Source organism: Bombus impatiens, unplaced genomic scaffold, assembly GCF_000188095.3.
Source record: "Bombus impatiens unplaced genomic scaffold, BIMP_2.2 scf_0219, whole genome shotgun sequence".
NCBI lineage: Eukaryota > Metazoa > Arthropoda > Insecta > Hymenoptera > Apidae > Bombus > Bombus impatiens.
Window position 1 is genome coordinate 1 of NT_176638.1, and position 19,643 is coordinate 19,643.

At 30.7% G+C, this 19,643-nt stretch overlaps 5 protein-coding genes across 8 annotated transcripts; 3 read left to right on the forward strand and 2 right to left on the reverse strand.

Annotated features, from left to right (window-relative positions):
- The first annotated feature begins 2,029 nt into the window (after nucleotides 1-2,029).
- Nucleotides 2,030-3,984, forward strand: LOC100750031 (40S ribosomal protein S6). Its single transcript, XM_003488191.4, has 5 exons — nucleotides 2,030-2,137; nucleotides 2,763-2,967; nucleotides 3,082-3,227; nucleotides 3,419-3,619; nucleotides 3,721-3,984. The coding sequence occupies exons 1-5, from the start codon at nucleotides 2,132-2,134 to the stop codon at nucleotides 3,916-3,918; spliced, it is 756 nt and encodes a 251-aa protein (XP_003488239.1). The 5' UTR covers nucleotides 2,030-2,131; the 3' UTR covers nucleotides 3,919-3,984.
- Nucleotides 3,985-4,853: 869 nt separating this feature from the next.
- Nucleotides 4,854-7,465, forward strand: LOC100741014 (translation factor GUF1 homolog, mitochondrial). The gene is made up of 7 exons (XM_024366489.2): nucleotides 4,854-4,927; nucleotides 5,048-5,860; nucleotides 5,942-6,181; nucleotides 6,313-6,578; nucleotides 6,664-6,878; nucleotides 6,972-7,184; nucleotides 7,255-7,465. The coding sequence occupies exons 1-7, from the start codon at nucleotides 4,854-4,856 to the stop codon at nucleotides 7,378-7,380; spliced, it is 1,947 nt and encodes a 648-aa protein (XP_024222257.1). The 3' UTR covers nucleotides 7,381-7,465.
- Nucleotides 7,466-8,170: 705 nt separating this feature from the next.
- Nucleotides 8,171-8,965, reverse strand: LOC100742215 (mediator of RNA polymerase II transcription subunit 21). 2 transcript variants are annotated; one of them, XM_012383663.3, is made up of 3 exons: nucleotides 8,877-8,965; nucleotides 8,698-8,806; nucleotides 8,171-8,624 (listed from the first exon to the last, which is right to left on the reverse strand). In XM_012383663.3, exons 1-3 carry the CDS (start codon nucleotides 8,916-8,918, stop codon nucleotides 8,239-8,241), a joined length of 537 nt encoding a protein of 178 aa, XP_012239086.1. In that variant the 5' UTR covers nucleotides 8,919-8,965; the 3' UTR covers nucleotides 8,171-8,238. The 2 variants fall into 2 exon arrangements, with proteins under 2 accessions (XP_012239086.1, XP_003488259.1); XM_003488211.4 differs by having other exon boundaries at nucleotides 8,698-8,809.
- A 1,282-nt stretch (nucleotides 8,966-10,247) lies between these two features.
- On the reverse strand, nucleotides 10,248-17,864 carry LOC100743429 (histone-lysine N-methyltransferase SETD1). 3 transcript variants are annotated; one of them, XM_003488221.4, is made up of 10 exons: nucleotides 16,820-17,864; nucleotides 14,572-16,325; nucleotides 14,218-14,496; nucleotides 13,812-14,123; nucleotides 13,389-13,667; nucleotides 12,599-13,227; nucleotides 11,838-12,474; nucleotides 11,145-11,366; nucleotides 10,791-11,048; nucleotides 10,248-10,580 (listed from the first exon to the last, which is right to left on the reverse strand). In XM_003488221.4, the coding sequence occupies exons 2-10, from the start codon at nucleotides 16,291-16,293 to the stop codon at nucleotides 10,407-10,409; spliced, it is 4,512 nt and encodes a 1,503-aa protein (XP_003488269.1). In that variant the 5' UTR covers nucleotides 16,294-16,325; nucleotides 16,820-17,864; the 3' UTR covers nucleotides 10,248-10,406. The 3 variants fall into 3 exon arrangements, with proteins under 3 accessions (XP_003488269.1, XP_012239187.1, XP_012239186.1); XM_012383764.3 differs by having other exon boundaries at nucleotides 10,407-10,580; nucleotides 17,363-17,864; XM_012383763.3 differs by having other exon boundaries at nucleotides 10,407-10,580; nucleotides 16,831-17,864.
- Nucleotides 17,865-18,665: 801 nt separating this feature from the next.
- LOC100743548 (cytochrome b-c1 complex subunit 6, mitochondrial) lies at nucleotides 18,666-19,643 on the forward strand. Its single transcript, XM_003488222.3, has 2 exons — nucleotides 18,666-18,958; nucleotides 19,352-19,643. Exons 1-2 carry the CDS (start codon nucleotides 18,869-18,871, stop codon nucleotides 19,523-19,525), a joined length of 264 nt encoding a protein of 87 aa, XP_003488270.1. The 5' UTR covers nucleotides 18,666-18,868; the 3' UTR covers nucleotides 19,526-19,643.

A 19,643-nucleotide genomic window follows, 5' to 3' on the forward strand; every position in this document is an offset into this window, starting at 1 on the left:
AATATAGCGATAGATATAGCAAAAGAGTCAACAAACACCGAAACCCCTAGTCACTGGACTACTCGATACGACGAACCAGATTCGCAGGCTGAAGAGGCACTACCCGCTAGACCTAAACGTTAGATTCATTTAATTATCCAAATTAAGCATATGCACTTACCTATAATACTAATAAATTATACCTATCTATAATAAGTATAACTTATTGTAAATAAACAGCCATGTCACTGCGCCACGGCAGAAAAATTATTGAAAGTTCTCAACGCGAGAATTGATTGTAATTTCAACAAATAAAAAATAAAAAAAATCTTCTCGAATTCAATCCGATTGTATGTGTTCGAGATTTGTAATAATGAGCTTGGGCTCGAGACGACAGCCAGTCGCCAAACATAGCCGCGGTCACGGGATGAACGCTTTGTCTAACAAAGGCATGGAGTAATTCTATAGCTCTCCTCAAAAAGGAAATAGTTGTAACACTCGACAGTAAACATTCCAACGGTCTCTGTCCCGTAGCTCTCCACACGCAGACCCTACTCTTCGAGTAAGATGATTGCCAGATGTCGATGCGTCTCCGCAGTACATGTTCAGCTAGTCCGAGGGCCCGTTATAAATCTTAAGATTTAGCTAACTAAAGTCCTTCAAATAGACAAACAATCTTTGTCCCAACTACGGGAAAATAGGGGAGACCTATTTTTTAAGGAGCGGCGTCTCCCACTAGCAACTATCCCTCGAGAGCGGCTAGCATCTTTTTCTAACCACCGATATGGAGATTGACCAATTAGCAGCAACGTGAATTTCCCTTACTTTCTGAACGAAGACTTTTCTCGACGAATCCGATGATCTCGTGCCCTTAGACACACCCTAATATAGTTTTCCTCTGTGGCATCATCGGAACGGGAAATTCTTTCTCTCTCGCGATCTTGTAACGTCAATTCACATCAGAGATCAGGCCACACACTACGGACAGGATGGCACCCAGATGTCTGCATATCCTTGGCGCGCAGCCTCAATAGTCTTAAGTGCCCACCAGGGGCCTTGGCATTTTCATAATTAATGGCATTTTCATAATTCCTTCGGACCAAGCGAGTATTTCCTGTCTTAGATTTTCCTTTACGTTTATTGTCTACCACGTGTTAGCTTAGAAAGTTGGTTTTCTCCACATCTGGTATGTTCCGTTAGCAACTTTCTCGCGAGGGCGGCTAAAACCCTTCCTAGTCCACCAACCGTCTTATTATCCAATCGGAGACAGTGTCTACTGCCCTCACTTCCTTAACCAAAATTGTCATCAACAAATCCGATAGTCCCGTGTCCTTAGACACACCCACCCCGCTATCCCATCCCTAGCTTTCCTCAGATACAGTATCGTCAGTAAAACTTCACTTATTCTGTATCCTTAGAATAGTCAACATATCTATATCGGTCTCTACCCTTATAAGTCGCGTACTTAATGTATTGTTGTAACTAAGTCTTACATAACGTGATTGGAGTGAATTGTGATTTATGCTAATTCAGTGCGTGTTACATTGTGATTGGTGAATTCACAATAAAGGTTGATTAAAACAAAGTTAATTGTTGTGTTACGACTCAAATATATTTTATTTTCACCAACCAACCCTAAAAATTACGTGACAATCTCATCGACGAAAAGAGTAACCCTTTACGACCAGTGAATATTACGCGTCCGACTTAGATTTTGTGTGTATGTTCATCTATCATCCCGTCGACCGCGGATTCGTTATTGAACCTAGGATCATTGTCATTAGTTTCTCGAGTATCTAATTACCACGGTTACTTGTCCGGTTCTATGATAATCGTATTTGCACTAGCCAATGTCTTCTCTATTGCATAATGACAACGTGTAATCTAAACGAAAATTCGTTTTACGCCCCTAACCATAATTCTAATGTAAGCTCGACATATATTATAACGTTTCGAATATAATAAACATAAATATGAATATGATTTGTTTACAGATTTGTGAGGATTTTGTTTATTGTTATTTTCACTTTAATATTTCATTGGACTTAAACCGGATATCCGGTGTACGTACTCTATTACGTGCTCATTGTCCGCAAGTGTGATATACGGTCTTTCTATTTGTAGGTCGCTGCACTGCTTGATATTTGTCACAATGAAAGTACGTAACCAATGTAAATTTCAAAACCTAACAAATATTACGAACTGTTTCCATGCAAATTTGTCTATTGAAATGTTATGAATAATTTTAGATATATCTAATTTATGAAACATTCGTTTATCTGTATGCTTAACCAGTATTAAAACATAACACATTTTATTTAACTTTGTCATTATGAAGAACATAAAGCAGGTCATATGTAGAAGAGAAATAATTAATTTTTCTTCATATAGAGCATTAAGATTTACAATTTTCATTATTATAGAATGGAAATAAGCATAACCTCATTAAAATGTCTTAGACGTTTAACCTATATTTCACTGTACAAGTATAAACAGCCGACCTTTATGAATATATTTTATGGTTATTATCAAGCAAAAAATACTTTATAAATATAAGTCAGTTGAAGCCTTACTACAAGGTGATATATCTACTATTGTTTTATACCATAGTAATTACGAGTTTCTTACGATTCCCTTTGTATTTTGAATTTTTGTTCTAACCTTTTGATAAAGCTTTATTTGGCTATGTATATATAACATTTTTTATTTGCTTATGTACATTGAATAAACTGACACAGGCTGTTAAATCTTTACATATTCTGTATGATATTTGTGTTTTCTAGTTGAACGTATCATATCCTGCAACAGGATGTCAGAAACTGTTTGAAATCTCCGATGAGCATAAGCTGAGAATTTTTTATGAAAAGCGTATGGGCGCAGAAGTAGAGGCTGATGCTCTCGGTAACGAATGGAAAGGATATGTCGTTCGTATCTCGGGCGGCAATGATAAACAAGGATTTCCTATGAAACAGGGTATTCTGACTAACGGTAACACAAGCATTTTCTATTTTAATTTCATTTGTAACAGCTTTATGTGTTTATGAATTTTATAGATTTGATACAATGCATTGATTTTAATTTTTTAAAAATTCCTGTATCTAGGGCGCGTACGTTTACTGCTCTCAAAAGGACATTCATGCTATAGACCTAGACGTGATGGTGAGCGTAAACGTAAATCTGTTCGTGGATGCATTGTCGATTCCAACCTGTCAGTACTTGCTCTCGTCATTGTCAAAAAAGGAGAAAAGGTATTAATTTGTCTGTACTTTCTATCTATTATCCATGTTTCAGAGCGTGTATTAGAATTAACTTATTATCGATTATTAAACGAGGAAAATTAAATATCGTCTCTTGATTTGATAAACTGCGTTATGTAATTTGCACTTTTTCTCAATGTACAGCGAAGCATTTAATGTATAAGTTGATTAAATTGTTACAGGATATCCCGGATTTAACTGACAAGGAAGTACCGCGGCGTTTAGGACCCAAGAGGGCAAGCAAAATTCGCAAGCTATTTAATTTATCCAAGGAAGATGATGTCCGTCGATTCGTTGTGAAACGACCAATTCAAAAAGAGGGCAAACCACAGCGGTCGAAAGCTCCTAAAATTCAACGTCTTATTACCCCACTTACACTCCAGGTTTGTACATATATGTATCTGTACTATATTAGTGGTTTGTTTCGGTTAAAACTTTTCCACAAGTATGGGGTTTATAATAAAATAAAAATATCTTTATATAGAGAAAGAGGCATAGACTGGCTCTAAAGAGGAGGCGTTGCCTGGCCCGCAAGCAACAAGCAGCAGAATATGCAAAGCTGTTAGCACAACGGCAAAAGGAAGCTAAGAATAGGCGTCAAGAAGAACTAAAACGAAGACGTAGCGCTTCTATGCGAGATTCCAAATCATCCAATCAGTCTGCACCTACCATTCAGAAGTAAAAGAATGCAATGATACAGCCTAATACAATATGAAACTAATAAATTGTGTATAAATATGTTGTAATATTTTGTTGGCCTCGCTCATATGTTCCATACTCGTAATGTTCATTTATTCACTATTATATTCATTTAAATTTATACAGCATATACGTAAGATAGAGGCTTATCATTTTAATTAATTAGTAATTTTTAAAGATTCTGAAATGATTTAAGCCTAATTATAGTGTTTAGCAACATCAACAGTTACTTTAATATTATTCTTAATTTAAGACGAGTATCGAATTTAATTTCTTAACATTATACTAAAGCTTAGATCTAGCAGATTCTAAGTTTATTAAATGCGATAGAATTTTTTACCCCATGTTTACAGCAAAGTAATCTTGTCTGATACTTCTTGTTTTAATTTTACATACATTTTTTATATAAAGACATCACAATATATTCCATATTCTATTTGATATTCTGTAATGAATCTAACTCTTCCATTTCAAATAATATATACGGAGATACATATGTAGATTGTAGATTAAGTATGTTTAATCTGTATATTGCAGCTGTAGCAGTCAAATATTTACGTTTACTGTCTCATCTCGTTGAATAGACACTATATATATAAGCATAATCTACATAACCTCATTATTTGTACACTAAGTAACAATTTTGTTGACGTTATCGTTGATTGATCAATGAAGAGTCCAGTATGAGTTTAATTTTAAATTTTCTTATTTACTCGTAAATATTGTTAACGATATAATTTAAAATTTTAATAAAGTACAAAATAATGATTTAATCATTATATTATAACTATATGTATGACCAAATCATATGTATGAATAGAACCGAAAATAATACGTTAATAAAGACAACTTATTATATTTGAATATTATTATATTTGCGCACTTTTGGTGCTTAAATAACGACTATATCATTTCATTATGAAGATAAACAAATTTATTTATGATGTATGGTCACTTCATAGAAATTGTAAAATTAACCAAATACGCATAAGGTAAGTATTATACCCCTTTTTCAAATATTCTGTACTTTTTATGTTTAAAATTCTAAATATTTTAAATAAAGGAATAAAATATTGTTTGAAACTGATATTAATCATGTGTTTGGTTTGTAGGCAACATTTATATTATTTTAATAGATTTTATTCTACAAACTCAGAAGTTACCAAAGAATATGATTTACCAATAGAAAATATTAGAAACTTTAGCATTGTGGCACATGTTGATCATGGCAAAAGCACACTTGCTGATAGATTTTTGGAAATAACAGGTGCAGTGAAAATTAACTCTGGTGAACAAATATTAGATAAACTACAAGTTGAGAAAGAACGTGGAATCACAGTTAAAGCACAAACAGCCTCACTTAATTATACATATAAAGGAATTAAATATCTTCTTAATTTAATAGATACACCTGGTCATGTTGATTTCTCTGCTGAAGTACATCGTTCATTAGCTCCTTGCCAAGGAGTAGTTCTGGTAGTAGATGCTAATGATGGTGTACAAGCACAAACTGTGGCTAACTTTCACTTAGCTATGAAAAATAATCTAGTTATAATACCAGTAATTAATAAAATAGATTTAAAATTTGCCAAACCTGAGAGAGTTATAAATCAATTAGAAACATTATTTGATATAACAGAGTCGGATGTTTTAAAAATATCTGCTAAATTAGGTACTGGAGTGCTTAAAGTCTTAGATGCCATAGTAGAAAGAATCCCACCACCTGATGTATGTAGAGACAAACCTTTCAGAGCTTTGATATTTGACAGTTGGTATGATAAATATAAAGGAACAATTTTATTGATATATATTAAAGAAGGATCTTTATCCCTTAAACTACATATTGTTTCAATGTATACTAAGAAGTCGTACGAAGTTAAAAATATGTCACTATTGAGACCTTCTGAAGAAAATGTAAATAAATTGTAAATATGAATTTTATGAAAATATTACATTATTAATTATATAATAATATAACATAATATAATAACAATAGTATATTTTAGGTTCGCAGGTCAAATAGGATGTATTTCATGCAACATGAGATCTTCCAAGGAAATGATTATTGGAGATACATTACATTTAAAAGATCATGTTGCTGAACCTTTATTAGGATTTAAAACTCCAAAACCAATGGTTTTTTCAGGTGTCTATCCAATTGAAAAATCGCAATTTGAAGTTATGAGAACTGCTATTGAAAAATTAACATTGAATGATAGTAGCGTTACTATTGAAATGGAAACTAGGTATTTTTTTCTAATATTTTCTAAGCCTATTAAATCAGTTAAATAAAATGGAAGACATACAGGTACAAAATAATAGACATATTTTATATCTATTTACTTTATCTAAGCACTTTATATCTTCTTTTATTTAGTGTAGCTCTTGGACATGGTTGGAGACTTGGATTTTTAGGTTTACTACATATGGAAGTATTTATGCAACGACTTGAGCAAGAATATGGTACATGTTCAATTGTGACAACACCTAGCGTTACATATAAAGCAAAAATTTTTGGCAAAAAGAATATTAAAGAATACAAAACTGATATGATTTCATTCAATAATCCTGCAAAGTTTCCTGATACTAACATTGTAGAAAAATTATATGAACCTATGGTATTAGGATCTATTATAGCACCAAGTATATTTAATATATTATTAATTAAATTTTACGTATAGTATAGTTAATTAAAAAATAATACTTATAACTTATAATTTTATACTAGCTGAATATGTGGGTACTGTTTTAAGTTTATGCTTTGAAAGACGTGGAGTGCAACAAACAGCAAAAGATATTGGTCATAATAGAACACTGTTTCAATTTTTACTGCCACTGAACGAAATTATTGTTGACTTCCATGATACATTAAAACAAGCAACTTCGGGGTATGGTACTTTTGATTATGAAGACCATAATTATCAGCCTACAGATATTTTAAAGGTAATTATAGTTCTTTTGATATTATAAATGCAATAATTTTGTATTGAAATATTTTATAGTTTACTTCACTACATTAATAACTGCTTGTTATAGTTAAATATTGCTCTAAATGGTAATGTAGTAGAAGAACTCAGTACTATTGTACATATTAGCAAGGCTCGTACAACAGGTAGACAAATATGTGAAAGATTGCTAGATATTCTTCCACGTCAATTGTTTGAAATAGTAATTCAAGCAATAGTAAGTGGAAAAGTAATTGCAAGAGAAACTTTAAAACCATACAGGAAAGATGTAACTGCGAAACTGGTAAATAATTTTTTTATATCATACATTGTATATTGTTATATATTTTTGTTATTAATCTTTTTTATTTCAGTACGGTGGTGATATCACTAGAAGAATGAAATTATTGGCTCAACAAGCACAAGGGAAGAAGAAAATGAAGATGATTGGAAAAATATCTATACCACGAGAAACATTTATAGATCTTTTTAAGAAATAGTATAAATATAAAAATTATTATCATTTTATCTTTTATATTTAATGTAACTATAGATATATATCATGTTAAAATAAATTATTAAATATATTTTCATGTTACGTTCTATTTAGTTGCCGCGTCTGGTAGCGTTAACTGACGTTTAATGCAACTAGCAATAAGCTCCACTTTCGGTTAACGTGCTATGTGCGGGAATACTGGCACGGGAGAGGATTAAAGTTGTTCGAAAGTAAATTAACAATATGTAATGATTACTAACTCTTCGACAGACAAAATGATAACTAACTCTTCGTAATTATATTTATTACTAATCATTCGGTTGACGAACGGTAATTAATTATTTGTATTCGATAGACGAAGGGTAATTAATATACTGACTTCTCTGAGTCGCTACATTTATGTATATCTGTCGGTGATGAAAAAACGTCGGGGTCTTTCTTTTGAAAATGTTTGGGAAGATCCCCAACGTTTGTTCAACTGCCAACTTTGTTTACAATTTAAATTGTCTTAATATCGTTATAAAAACATAATTAGGTAAATATAAAAACATAGATTAGTTTCCGCAAGATATAGCTTTCAACGGCTTTAACTGCCTTTCACTTCAAATACTGTAAACACGGTTTCAAATAAACGTTTTAAATTACCTTGATTTGAAAGAAATTACCAATTTTACTTTCGCGCTACGGATCGCGCGGCGCGCGGGACGTGACATTTCATATAACTAATTTCTTGCTATCTATAAATATAAAACAGTTTTTAAGATTTATTTAATAATTTTAATATTTTGACAATGTTTACACTATTAGAAAAATTTATTTCCTTTATAAATTTATCAAAAAATCAAATTATGGTACAAATATATCATTGATTTACAGAATTAGGTGAAGGATCTGACAATTGATGTGCGCTATTTGAAGATACAGTATTTACAGAGCTTACATTTTCTTGCTTAAAAGTTGAGTTAGTGTTAAGATTAATATTAATTATAGATGTAGATGCTGGATCTTGCATATCTAATTGACTTTGAGCAATATCTTGCAAGGCAGCTTGAATCCTTTGCAAAAGTGCTTCTCCTTGTTTTACAACTTCCTCTAGTTGTTCGCCAGCTTCTTGGTTTTCTTGTTCAAGACGGCTAAGACTTGCAACTTGTAGTTCTTGTGATGACTCTTCACTCGGTAAACTTTCTATCAAGGTATCAATATCTTTTGCACATCTTGCTATAAGCGTTGCAAACAAGGCTGCATAATCTAAAATATAAGTATAATTCATATATAAGCTGCCAATATGAAATTTAATGAAATAAATTATACATAAAAGTACCTTCTTGAGGTTGATGCGGTTGAGGTGTTCCAACACGATCAAAACCAGGAAATTTACTAGGTGTTGAATATTGTTGTAAAATACCTACGCTGTTACAAAAATGTTCTGCCTGCTGGAATAACATAAAAATTAGATTGTTACATATTATATTTATTTACACAATTTACACAATCAATTACCTGGTTTATAGTATCTTGCAACTGTGTTAAACGATCTGCCATATTTTAAAAATATAACCCTTAAAATTATATTATTCCTATAAAATGATCAATAATGGTATCCTACGTATAACATCACTGTAATCAACTATAATATTCAATTTTTTACTAAGAAATGCGATTGTGAAGTTCCTCACTCTAAGAAATTAACTTTCATGCTGCGTTCAATTCCAATCTTAAAATTTGATTGTTAGGTCTTTGATGTTGGCGAACATGTCATTAAAGAGAGATATTTCGAGTTCTAGGGATAGTTTGTGTACGAGATATCTTGAGTTTTCGATATGAAAAACATATTCACAATTTAATTAATAAATTTTATTCCTTGTAATGAATGTTAGAAAAACAAAAATGACGGTCTTTAGGAAATGCTTAAGTATTACAAATAAATTTACATTTATAAGAAAAACCTTAAAGAGGAAGAAATAGAAGATTATAAAAGTAAATATTAATAAAATAGTTATTCTGACTGATATTCCGTTTTTGAGGTAAAGACATTAAAATATGTATGTAATTATATATTATTAATATTAAAATATTCTGATTAATAAAATTGTTGATATGTGTTGTTATGAATTAAGTCACTTAAATTGTATTATTTCTGATATAGCATTATTATATAATTTTTTAGATGTTTATAACGCATTTAAGTATATAATTCTTTTTTAAATATAAAGTATCGAAACATTTTGTTAAAAACAAAACAGAACATTACAAAAAACTTTTGTCAATTTTATATATATATATATCGTTTTTATATTTTAATTAATTATGTGTCATTTAAATGCTTCTTTAAAAATATCCTTTATTAGAAACAGAAGTTATGAATATGAAAGAAACACATAGAGACGATATAATAATTCCTAGTTCTCGGTTCCTACTTACTGGAATGTTGCTGATATCATTACTCTCAAATGACATAAAAAAAGTCCCTAAACTTAATATATATTCGTACATATATATATATATATATATATATATATATATATATATATACTCCTTATATTCGATTTTTTTTCTCTTTGAGGCGATTTTCGCATATAGATATCGACATATACATATTTTATTTATAAGAAACGTAAATATATAAAAATTATTAAAAAGTATTATATTTATAACTCGATTAAACTGACTTTGTTAAAAAAAACGGAAATTTTTTTCATTGTCGGTTGACACGAGCGCTTTTAAAAATTCTTATTTTATTTTTAACAGAAACATAATAGGAATAAAACCTTAAGTTATGTATATACAAAAACAATCGTAAATTATAAATATTTTATAACGTTCTTGAAATTTATTTTAGGTACTTAATGCAATTATCGTAATTATGAGGAGGATGTTAAAAAAGAGGAGTTTCATATTAACATAATTTAGCATTTTTCCATTGCATTTTATAAAATGTTTACATGGGGAAATATTTACAAAAATATGAGTAGGGTATGATGAAATGTAGAAGACAGGAAAAGGGATGAACAATATAGTTTTATGAACGATTCAATTGAGAGTACCCCGACATTGAGGAGCTCCACATAGGCAAGGGATTTTATCATCTTCCAATGGAAATTTATAGTCGTACGTGATTTCCTCGTTAACTCCTATCGGCTGTTTACTATAGATTACAATTTTCTTTTGGCTTTCGATCGTAATTACTTTTGCATAACAATTCGGCTGAAACATAAAAGAAAATTAATAGTACGACCTATATCGTTATAAAAATTTATTCTACAGGGTGTCTCGATAATCGTGGTACAATTGGTAAGGAAGAAATTCTACGTAAAAAAAATTGAATTTATTTGTTTTTTCATAAAGAATCGTCCACTCTGTCGATTTTACCATGATTATTGGAATACTATACACAAACACTAGAACAATACTCACATTGCAACTATGATTAATGAACCGTGCTAAATTTCCGCATTTTGTTGCATCGATAATCGTGTCTAAATCAATACGGAAAAGGTAGGAGCTACCGATACCGGTAGCTTCGTACTGAGACTCTCGTAAATCAGCAACAACTGGCCTGATCATTTGTCCAACATATTCAATAACCATTTCATCAGCAGCAATTGGCTCCATAGCAAATAGACCCCAGTCATGTATACCAGATTTAGCAAATTTCAATTGTTTTTTCCTAAACTGTAAAATGAAATAAACGCATTTGATATCAATTAACTTCACAGTAGTTGAAAATAATTTAGAGCCAATGATCAAATAAAGCAATTGAAATCTTACTTTCAATTGATTAAATTTAAGAAGATCGCTATCAGTATCGATACCGAAAGCTGTTAATAATCGACGTTGATTACTTCGGGCCTCACGAGACAGAGCTTGCATTTTGCCAGTTAAAGCTTTAGTATTGTTCTTTGGACCATTCATTATTCCATCACTACCAGCATAAGGACCATTACTATCCTCAACGTCGTTACTTCGTTGTATACTTTGCGCATAGTGATGCTATACAAAAATAATTTTATAGTAAGAAAGATATTAATGTAGTGGCTTATAAAAATATTCAAAACTTTTTATGGATATATTACGTATGTTATACAAAGCATTTTGAAATTTCATTAGCTGACTAGATAAGATGTAAAACGAATTTTGAAATATACATATACGGAAGTAAGTTACATTACACTTTGCAAAGATCAACAAAGTATTTGAACAGCCAATTATCTGTTATACTAGTACAGCACAATCAAATAAAATGAAATGTAATGAATTGTAAAAAATGTTTAAGACTCTTTCTTGTGATTTTAATTAGTCTCAAATTTTGCCAATATTATCATGTCTTATTATAGTGTTAATAAAATTTCAAAATGTTTTGTGTAGCATATACATACATAAAAGTTATCTATGTTAAGTATTCAGATATTTTCGTACGCCACTGTATGTTAATTCTTATATTAAAAGATCAGTCACACATACCTTATGTTTAGCTTTTTCTCGTACATCAACCTTATAATATCCTTCTGTTCTTGCACTTCCACTCGTATGTAATCTAAGTTCATCTCTCTTTCTGCGTTTCGCAGGACTTGGAATATCAGTTGGAGGATGGTCAACCCAATGCGTGTCATTTAACCAATAACCTTGACTATCATCGGCCAACAAAGCCTCGTAACTTCGTCTTAAATATTCTACATCCTCTGCATCTATTCCTCTGGTTAAAAATTCATACAAAATAGCCATCTCCGACATAAGATCGCGTTCTTTGTATGTAACAAGTGGCTCCTCAACTTTCTTTGGATATTTCTCATAAACATATTCATTTTCAATATTCTCTTTCTCTCCTTCATGATTTTGATGAGCATGTATCTTCGTGTATTTATTGTATTTTCGTTTCTCTACTTTGTGTATCTTGTCTTTACTCTTCGATAATTTCATAATCTTTGAGGATTTAAGTTTCACTGGTTTCATTGGTGTCGAAGGTGTACGAATTACGGACTTCGTTATTTCTGATTGTGTTGGTGGTAATGAATACGAATGCTCCATAAACACTTGTGAAGCTTGAGAATTTTTAGGACTCTGTTGACCATTAAGTCGGAGGTCAGCTTCAGCTTGATACCTAATTAATTGAAAACAATACAACATTATATTTTACATTAGTTTATGTAGTATAAAACAATACTTTTAGGGAATATATTTTTATTTTGATCAAGTTTAGATTTATAGTAAGTAATTTTACGCACCTTAATCTTCTAATTTCTAAGCTTTCTTCCTCTGAATCGGTGGTAGGTATTTCACTAAACATTTCGATCTTTTCTGATTCTTTTAATATAGGTTCGTCGTTAATGTACTTAGCAGACATAGTTTGAAGAGCTCTAATAATATTTGGTTGTACAGGTCCCGGACTTCTATGCCTTATAATATTATCTTGGCCAGCTAATGTTATCAAAGCTTCTGCTGCAGAATTTTCCATTTTTTGTATATCACATGGTTCTTGTTTACCTGGTGTTACTAAAGTACTCTTTACTTTTCTTTGTATCTCATCTTCCACATTCTTTTTTTCCATCTCTTCATGCACTGTTCGAACCTTTTCAAGATAATCCTCATTGACAGATATTTCATTTGTCTTCTCAATGTCATCTTTATCACTTTCATATTTCAATGGAGATGATACAGGGCTAGCTTCATTATCACACTGTGGGAATTCATTCGAATTTACATCTTTTATTTCAATATTAGGTACTGGTGTCTCTCTACCAGTAGGGGTTGGACAATCTAACGATCTCTGAATTGCGAGTTCCATTAGAATATCAGGATCTTCACTGTTACAGGCCAGTGGACGATGATCTGACAAACGACTGTCTGTATCTTGCTAAAAATAATAATTATTTCTATGAAAAGATATGAAAAAGTATCACACTTGAATATTTAGGAAAATAGTTACAAGTTATTTAGTTGTTATATATTTTACATAATTATACAATTTTACAGCTACAAGAAAATAGTTATTTGTACTTTTAATAAATTATATACCTCATCTTCAAAGTTTCCAGAACATACTTCTTCATCGGAACTATCACTCGAACTACTGGAAGATTCACTGCAACTCATTTCTTCACTACTACTCTCACTCGACGAGGATGACGAGGAAGATGACGAAGAAACGCTTGGAAGAGAAGTAACTGGCCTTTTAACTTTTTGTACTGATGCTAGGTCAAGATCGCTATCGCTCCCTATAAGTTCTGTGTCACCATGATCAGACTGACGACTATCTTCGTCCTGTGGTAATGGGCTTGGAGCTTTGATTTTGCGCTAATAGTATAAATTTTAAGTAATATGTTAAATAAAGTGTATTATTACTTTAAATAAGTACTTTATCATTATTTTATATATTATTAAATATTTACTATACATAATGTCATTAAAGATAAACTTTCATATAATGAAAATAAATACCCTGAAAGAAGGCATCTTTGGCATGCTGGCTCTAATGCCCAGACCAAATCCATCGTAATTAAATCCAAGTGGAGTTCCTTGTTCTAAAAGTAATGATAATCCTTGAGGTTTCTGTCCTTCTTCCTTATTACTGTTATTAATAATGGTGTTCTCGCCTCCTTGATTTTGAATTTTCTCTGATTTCTTTTCGTCCCACCATACTTCGAACAGTTTGAACGCAGTATTTTCAATCATCTTTTTGTTAAAATCCCTTTTTAGAATTTGTTTTAATTCATTTACAACTCTGTTTAATACACCATTAATAGTAGGACCCTAAATGTTCAGAAATTAGGTTATAATTAAATAATATTCAAACTGGTCAAAATTGATATTATATCATATTTGCACTTAAGAAATATATATGTACTTGTGGATTATCTTTCGTAATATTATGATTTGCCATAGCATGAAGTCTCGATTGAAAAGATGGATAATAATTAGCTCCTTGATGATTCCCTACTGTGCCAGAAAATGATGTAGTATTTGGTTGATAATGACTTTGTAAATATGTTGTTGTTCCATAAGGGTACGGATATTGTGCTGGTCTTGGCCAATGGTACATATCACTGGTAGAATAATGAGTTAAATGTCCAGGATAGCCAGCTCCTGGATATATCTGACTTGTAGGTTCTGTTTGAGCTATAACCTGTATATTTAAATAATAAGATACATGAATAAATATTTATATTCACTATTTAATACTCATAGTGTTAAATATTACCTCTTCAATTTTTTCATCCCCTGAACTTAATGGACTTAATGACATTCTATCATCATCTGGTGGAGGTGGAGGTGGCGGCTCTTTTGGTGGTTCTGGTTCGATTTCATCTGGTGCAGGACTATAACTTCCCAGTAATGCTTCATCTTCGCTCGAACTTATAACGCTACCTAAATCTTCATCAACAGAAATTTGATTCATGCTATTTTCATGTACTTTCCATCGTTCTTTATTCCTTTCTCTCATTTTTTCAAAACACGATTTGTATGTTTCATGAGAGAGAAAAGGGCTTGGTGGTTCTGAGAGCATCTCATTATCTGCAGTGATAGACTTTTTTTCATCCTCAGAATCGCTACCAAACTGTAGGAAAGGTGGTGCCATTCCTCCTGCTTTGTCTTTCAATAACATCGCGATTCTAGTATCCAAATCTAATGTTTTGCGAGTCTCTATTGGTGAATCTCGTGATGAATTTTTTGTTACATTTTGATTTTCTTTCTCTTTCTTAGGTGTATGATGTAGCTTTACATTAGAAGCCTTAGAAACTGAAACTGGATTAGAATTAGAATTATCTAAATTTGTCCCATGTTGAACAGGCCACATAGAAGATGATGCATAACTTGCCGTCCCTGTATTATTTCCCCACCATATACCCGAATTTTGCTGCATTGAAAGATTTTGCGATACATTTTGTGGTATATTTGCTAAATAATTATTTGGAGGTTGATGATGATAACTACTATAATAAAAATCATAATTTGTAGCTGGAGTAGAATTTTGAGAATAATTACTAGAATAATTTAATTCACTAGGCGCAGTACCATATCCTAAATCACTTCCTGCACTGCCACTAGGAGTAGGATAATCTCTATATTTGTTGTATCTTGAATTTTCTATGTAGATATCTCTTGATTTTTCTATATTGGATATCTTTTTATTACTTCTGAAATCATCTCTTTCTTCACTAATAATTTTTTCAATTGGAGTTTGCTTCCCTTGATCATTTTCACACTTTATTTCTTTCTCAATTTTCTTTTCTGGTTTTTTTTCCATAGTTAATTCATCATAGATCTTTTTACACTCCTCCCCAAATGCATCAAGAAATACTTTTAAAACTTTACCCATCACAGACGTGTTATTTAATTTTTCTACACAAGCTTTTGAAGCTTTCGTAGTTTCAAACACCACTCTCGCAATTCCAAGATGCTTGTTAGTTACAGGATGATAATAAACAATAAGTTCTTCTACAGCTCCAAATTTTTGAACCATATCTGATAAAAAAGTTTTATCAATATTATCATTTAAATGACAGAACGTTACTTCCAGCGGAGGAGGTTCACCGCAGTAATTAGAGTCAATCTTAAATCTAGGTACAGGTAAGTCAAGTTGTTCTAAACGTGTCCAAATTCTTGTTAACTGAGATCTAGGGTCCCGAGGTTGAACTTCAGGATAGGTTGGATCTCCTGGAACCATGCCATCGTATCTATATAATTTTGTTGCACCCTTTACTAAGAATGGATCAACTAATAACTTATAATTCCTTGGTTTCTGAGGTGTTTGAACCACAGATGTATCTTTTTGCAAATGCAGCGTATGAGTATGGCTATGTTTTGATGATTGACTGGAGTTTTGAGATACATTTTGTAAATTTCCATGTGAGTGACGATGACGATGCGAATGTGCATGTGAATGTCCGTGTCCATGTCCATGTCTCTCCATTCCGTTCATTGCCTCCAAGCATTATCCACTCATATAAATTGCTGCAAATAAAAGTTATTGATAAAAGTTGTATTACATAAAAAGCACATTATATATATCAAAGTTTCCAATATAAAATATATAAGCTTTCTTGAATTGTTTATAAATATGTAATGTAATATAATGGAGTATAAAAATGCATATGTATAGTAATTAAATACACAAAACAGTGAATCTTAAGTAATTTAATTAAATACATAAGTAATTATAATTTGACATTATACATACAGAATATTAACATAAAATGTTATATTATTACATATAAGTTTAAAAATCATATTATTAATTAAAGATTGAAAACTAATATATTTTTTAATATATAAAATTGTGAAACTATTAAACATTTAAAAAATTAAAATTACAAATAAACAAAAAATTAAACAAAATTAGATACACAGTCATCATTCTTAAAATAAAATATATGAATTTAAGTTAATACAAATAATATTACCTATTAATATGAAAATTAACGTATATTAAAAAAATTTACTCTTACTTTTAACTTACGTCCAGTTTGTTTTTGTTTGTCAGGTAAATTGCTTTGCTAGTTAATGCAAGAAATTCATGTTTCAATAAAACATAACCTTAAACATTTCGAAGTTTTTAGGTTGGAGTTTAGTGCGAAGAAACAATATGACAATCATTTCGTAAAAAGAATTCTTTCTATCATGTCCTTCAAATTGATTTTCTTGTATAAATTTCGATCGAGTCAAGACTTTTTTGTGGAAAAACACAGCCCTTAAATTTTACAGAGGTATGTTCCGGTTTTTTCAAAAACTTGTAATTTTTCAACTTGCTCGTATAGTGTCGTATTTACTATATGCACGTGATTTATGCATCGGCCTTGATACTTGTCTTTTCTTTATTCTTCGTTGATTTTTCTTAGTGAAAAATATACGGATTTATTGATACTACCTCTCCGACACACCAGCGCAAAACTACCTCAATGTTTGACTGTTAAGCACAACGCACTGCGCCCTGATTTTCCTAAATTTTCACAACTAACAATCAGTACTACGAACAACGGTATGCAAATTACCTAATTCAGTGAAACTTATTCCACTTGAACATAATCTTTAGGATGCATTTGTGGTTATTCAACGAAATCATAGCTTTAACAAAACTACGCGAACAGAGATTCAGATGACGCCATCCTTGTTATAAAGAACATGACGGTTCTTTTAATCATTTTACTAAACAAATCATATTAACATTTTCTACGAGAATAGATATTTTTGTGTTATCCGTGAAATAACGTTTCTAACATTCCTCGATGAAAATTGTTACGTTAAAGTATCCAAAATGAAAGTCCAAAGTAAACGGATAACGGAGCCAAAATATTCAACATTTTTTTTCGTTTCCTACTCTGTCTTGATTCACAAATTTTCGTATAGTTGAAAAGATAGTCGAAAATCTCGCCTACCGCTGGCATTCTGTATATTTACCAATAATTTGCAAAGGTAATTAAATGCTTAACGACAGTATTGCAAAATAATTGCTGAAAATCTTCTTCCCATACAATGTGTAGTATTTAATCCACGTATTGGTCAACCTTGATCTAAGAGAATTTTCTGGCTACCTATTAGCAAATCAACTTTCTGCTTTTAAAGAAAATTGCGCATTATAATGCGCACACGAATATACATATACATATGAATGCTTTACTTCATACAAACTCAATTTTTTAATATAACATATTTTCTTCACTGATATAAACTTAAAAATAAAAAGACTTAATATCATAAAATAAATATATTAATAAGCAAATTACAAATGTGCTCATCTTTATATTCATTATTGCAATATATAGGGTGTCCCAGTAATCATAGTACAATCGGCAAGGGGACGATCCTATGTAAAAAAGCAAGTTGAAAATGTAGAATAAAATTTTTTCATATGCCGCTTCTTTTTCAAAAAGATCTAATTTGAAAATTTGTTAAGTATGCTTGAATTTGACCAATTCTAAATTGGATAAGAGTGTATAATTGATAGGAGATTGTTTTGCACGTGGAAATAAATCGAAAATGTAAAATCAAATATTTTTTTGTGCGACGCTTTGCTTGTGAGGAAATGAAATTTGAAAATTTATCAAATATGCGCACAAAAAAATTTTACTCTACGTTTTTTAATTTTTTACACATAGAATCGATTCGTCAGCGATCACGCTATAATTAGTGAGACACTTTGTATAACAGTTTATAAACGAAATATAAATAAGAAGTTATATGGGTAATAATTAAATTTTAATAAATTAATTCATTCATTTTCATTTCAATGGAAATGATTTTATTCGTCCAAGATATAGTTTAAATGTTTTTGAAATTTTATTCAAGAATTGTTGCAATTGGTTAAATTCATGAAGATTTATAGAAATCGCACCTAAGCTTCTTACACTGCCGTCAATTATAGTCCATCTGTAAGACATGCAAGTCTGGCCAACATTTTCTACAGATCTATTAAATTTTACAGAACAAGTCGGAAAATTCGGTGCATATTTAAAATTAGCTCACAGTAACCGAGTAGGTTGAAATAAATATTACAAAAGATGTCTTTCTTACAAAGTTTTCTCCAACGTTATATGCCAACTGTAAAAGCAGAAGAAGAAGAATTGATTGATCCTCAAAAAATACTTCGTGTAAGTAAAAATTGTTATATAATATTTGTTCCCAATAATTAAGAATTTCATATCTCAAGTTTTAACGTTTGTAATTACTATTTGTTATTGCAATTACTGTTTCATTCTATTCTTTTAAATGTGATCTCTCTATCATATATAAGTCAAAATTTACTTCTATAAAACTATTGAAAGAATTTTCGTTGATATGTAATCAATTGTGACAAAAATTAAGTAACAAAAAATTTGGAGCACATTCATTTATAGTCATCTTTCTTTTACAATTAAAATCAGTTTGTCAAAGTAGTTACTACAATGTACACATATAATATATCAATTAAATTATTTTTGTAAATATTAGTTATAATTAAAATATAAATTCAATGTTAGAATACATGATTATTTTCTTCTTAGGAAAGATGCTCGAGACAACCTAAATGTACCAGTTTGCAAGAAAAACTGGACACTTGCAATCAGCGTGTTAATTCAAGGAGTAATACAGAGGAAACCTGTATGGAAGAATTAATTGATTATGTAGAGTGTGTAGATCATTGCGTAGCAAAAACACTTTTTAGTAAGCTTAAGTAAGATTATGTTATTTAAAAATGTGTGATCTTTATTATAAAATATGTTACAAATTAATTCAATGCATTGTAGATGAATAAGTAATGCTAGGAATAAATGATAATATATCAATAACAATTAA

Bases quoted from the DNA above. Each gene is read 5' to 3' on its own strand.
- LOC100750031 (XM_003488191.4), top strand. The intron at 3,228-3,418 runs GTATTAATTTGT...AAATTGTTACAG, and splicing joins TTGTCAAAAAAGGAGAAAAG to GATATCCCGGATTTAACTGA. The intron at 3,620-3,720 runs GTTTGTACATAT...ATCTTTATATAG, and splicing joins TTACCCCACTTACACTCCAG to AGAAAGAGGCATAGACTGGC.
- LOC100741014 (XM_024366489.2), top strand. From the start codon at position 4,854: ATGAAGATAAACAAATTTATTTATGATGTATGGTCACTTCATAGAAAT. The intron at 4,928-5,047 runs GTAAGTATTATA...TTTGGTTTGTAG, and splicing joins ATTAACCAAATACGCATAAG to GCAACATTTATATTATTTTA. The intron at 5,861-5,941 runs GTAAATATGAAT...AGTATATTTTAG, and splicing joins GAAGAAAATGTAAATAAATT to GTTCGCAGGTCAAATAGGAT.
- LOC100742215 (XM_003488211.4), bottom strand. From the start codon at position 8,918: ATGGCAGATCGTTTAACACAGTTGCAAGATACTATAAACCAG. The intron at 8,810-8,876 runs GTAATTGATTGT...ATGTTATTCCAG, and splicing joins TGCAAGATACTATAAACCAG to CAGGCAGAACATTTTTGTAA. The intron at 8,625-8,697 runs GTACTTTTATGT...CTTATATTTTAG, and splicing joins ACCGCATCAACCTCAAGAAG to ATTATGCAGCCTTGTTTGCA.
- LOC100743429 (XM_003488221.4), bottom strand. From the start codon at position 16,293: ATGAACGGAATGGAGAGACATGGACATGGACACGGACATTCACATGCA. The intron at 12,475-12,598 runs GTGCGTAAAATT...TCAATTAATTAG, and splicing joins TTAGAAATTAGAAGATTAAG to GTATCAAGCTGAAGCTGACC. The intron at 11,049-11,144 runs GTAAGATTTCAA...TTCATTTTACAG, and splicing joins TTAAATTTAATCAATTGAAA to TTTAGGAAAAAACAATTGAA.
- LOC100743548 (XM_003488222.3), top strand. From the start codon at position 18,869: ATGTCTTTCTTACAAAGTTTTCTCCAACGTTATATGCCAACTGTAAAA. The intron at 18,959-19,351 runs GTAAGTAAAAAT...TTTTCTTCTTAG, and splicing joins ATCCTCAAAAAATACTTCGT to GAAAGATGCTCGAGACAACC.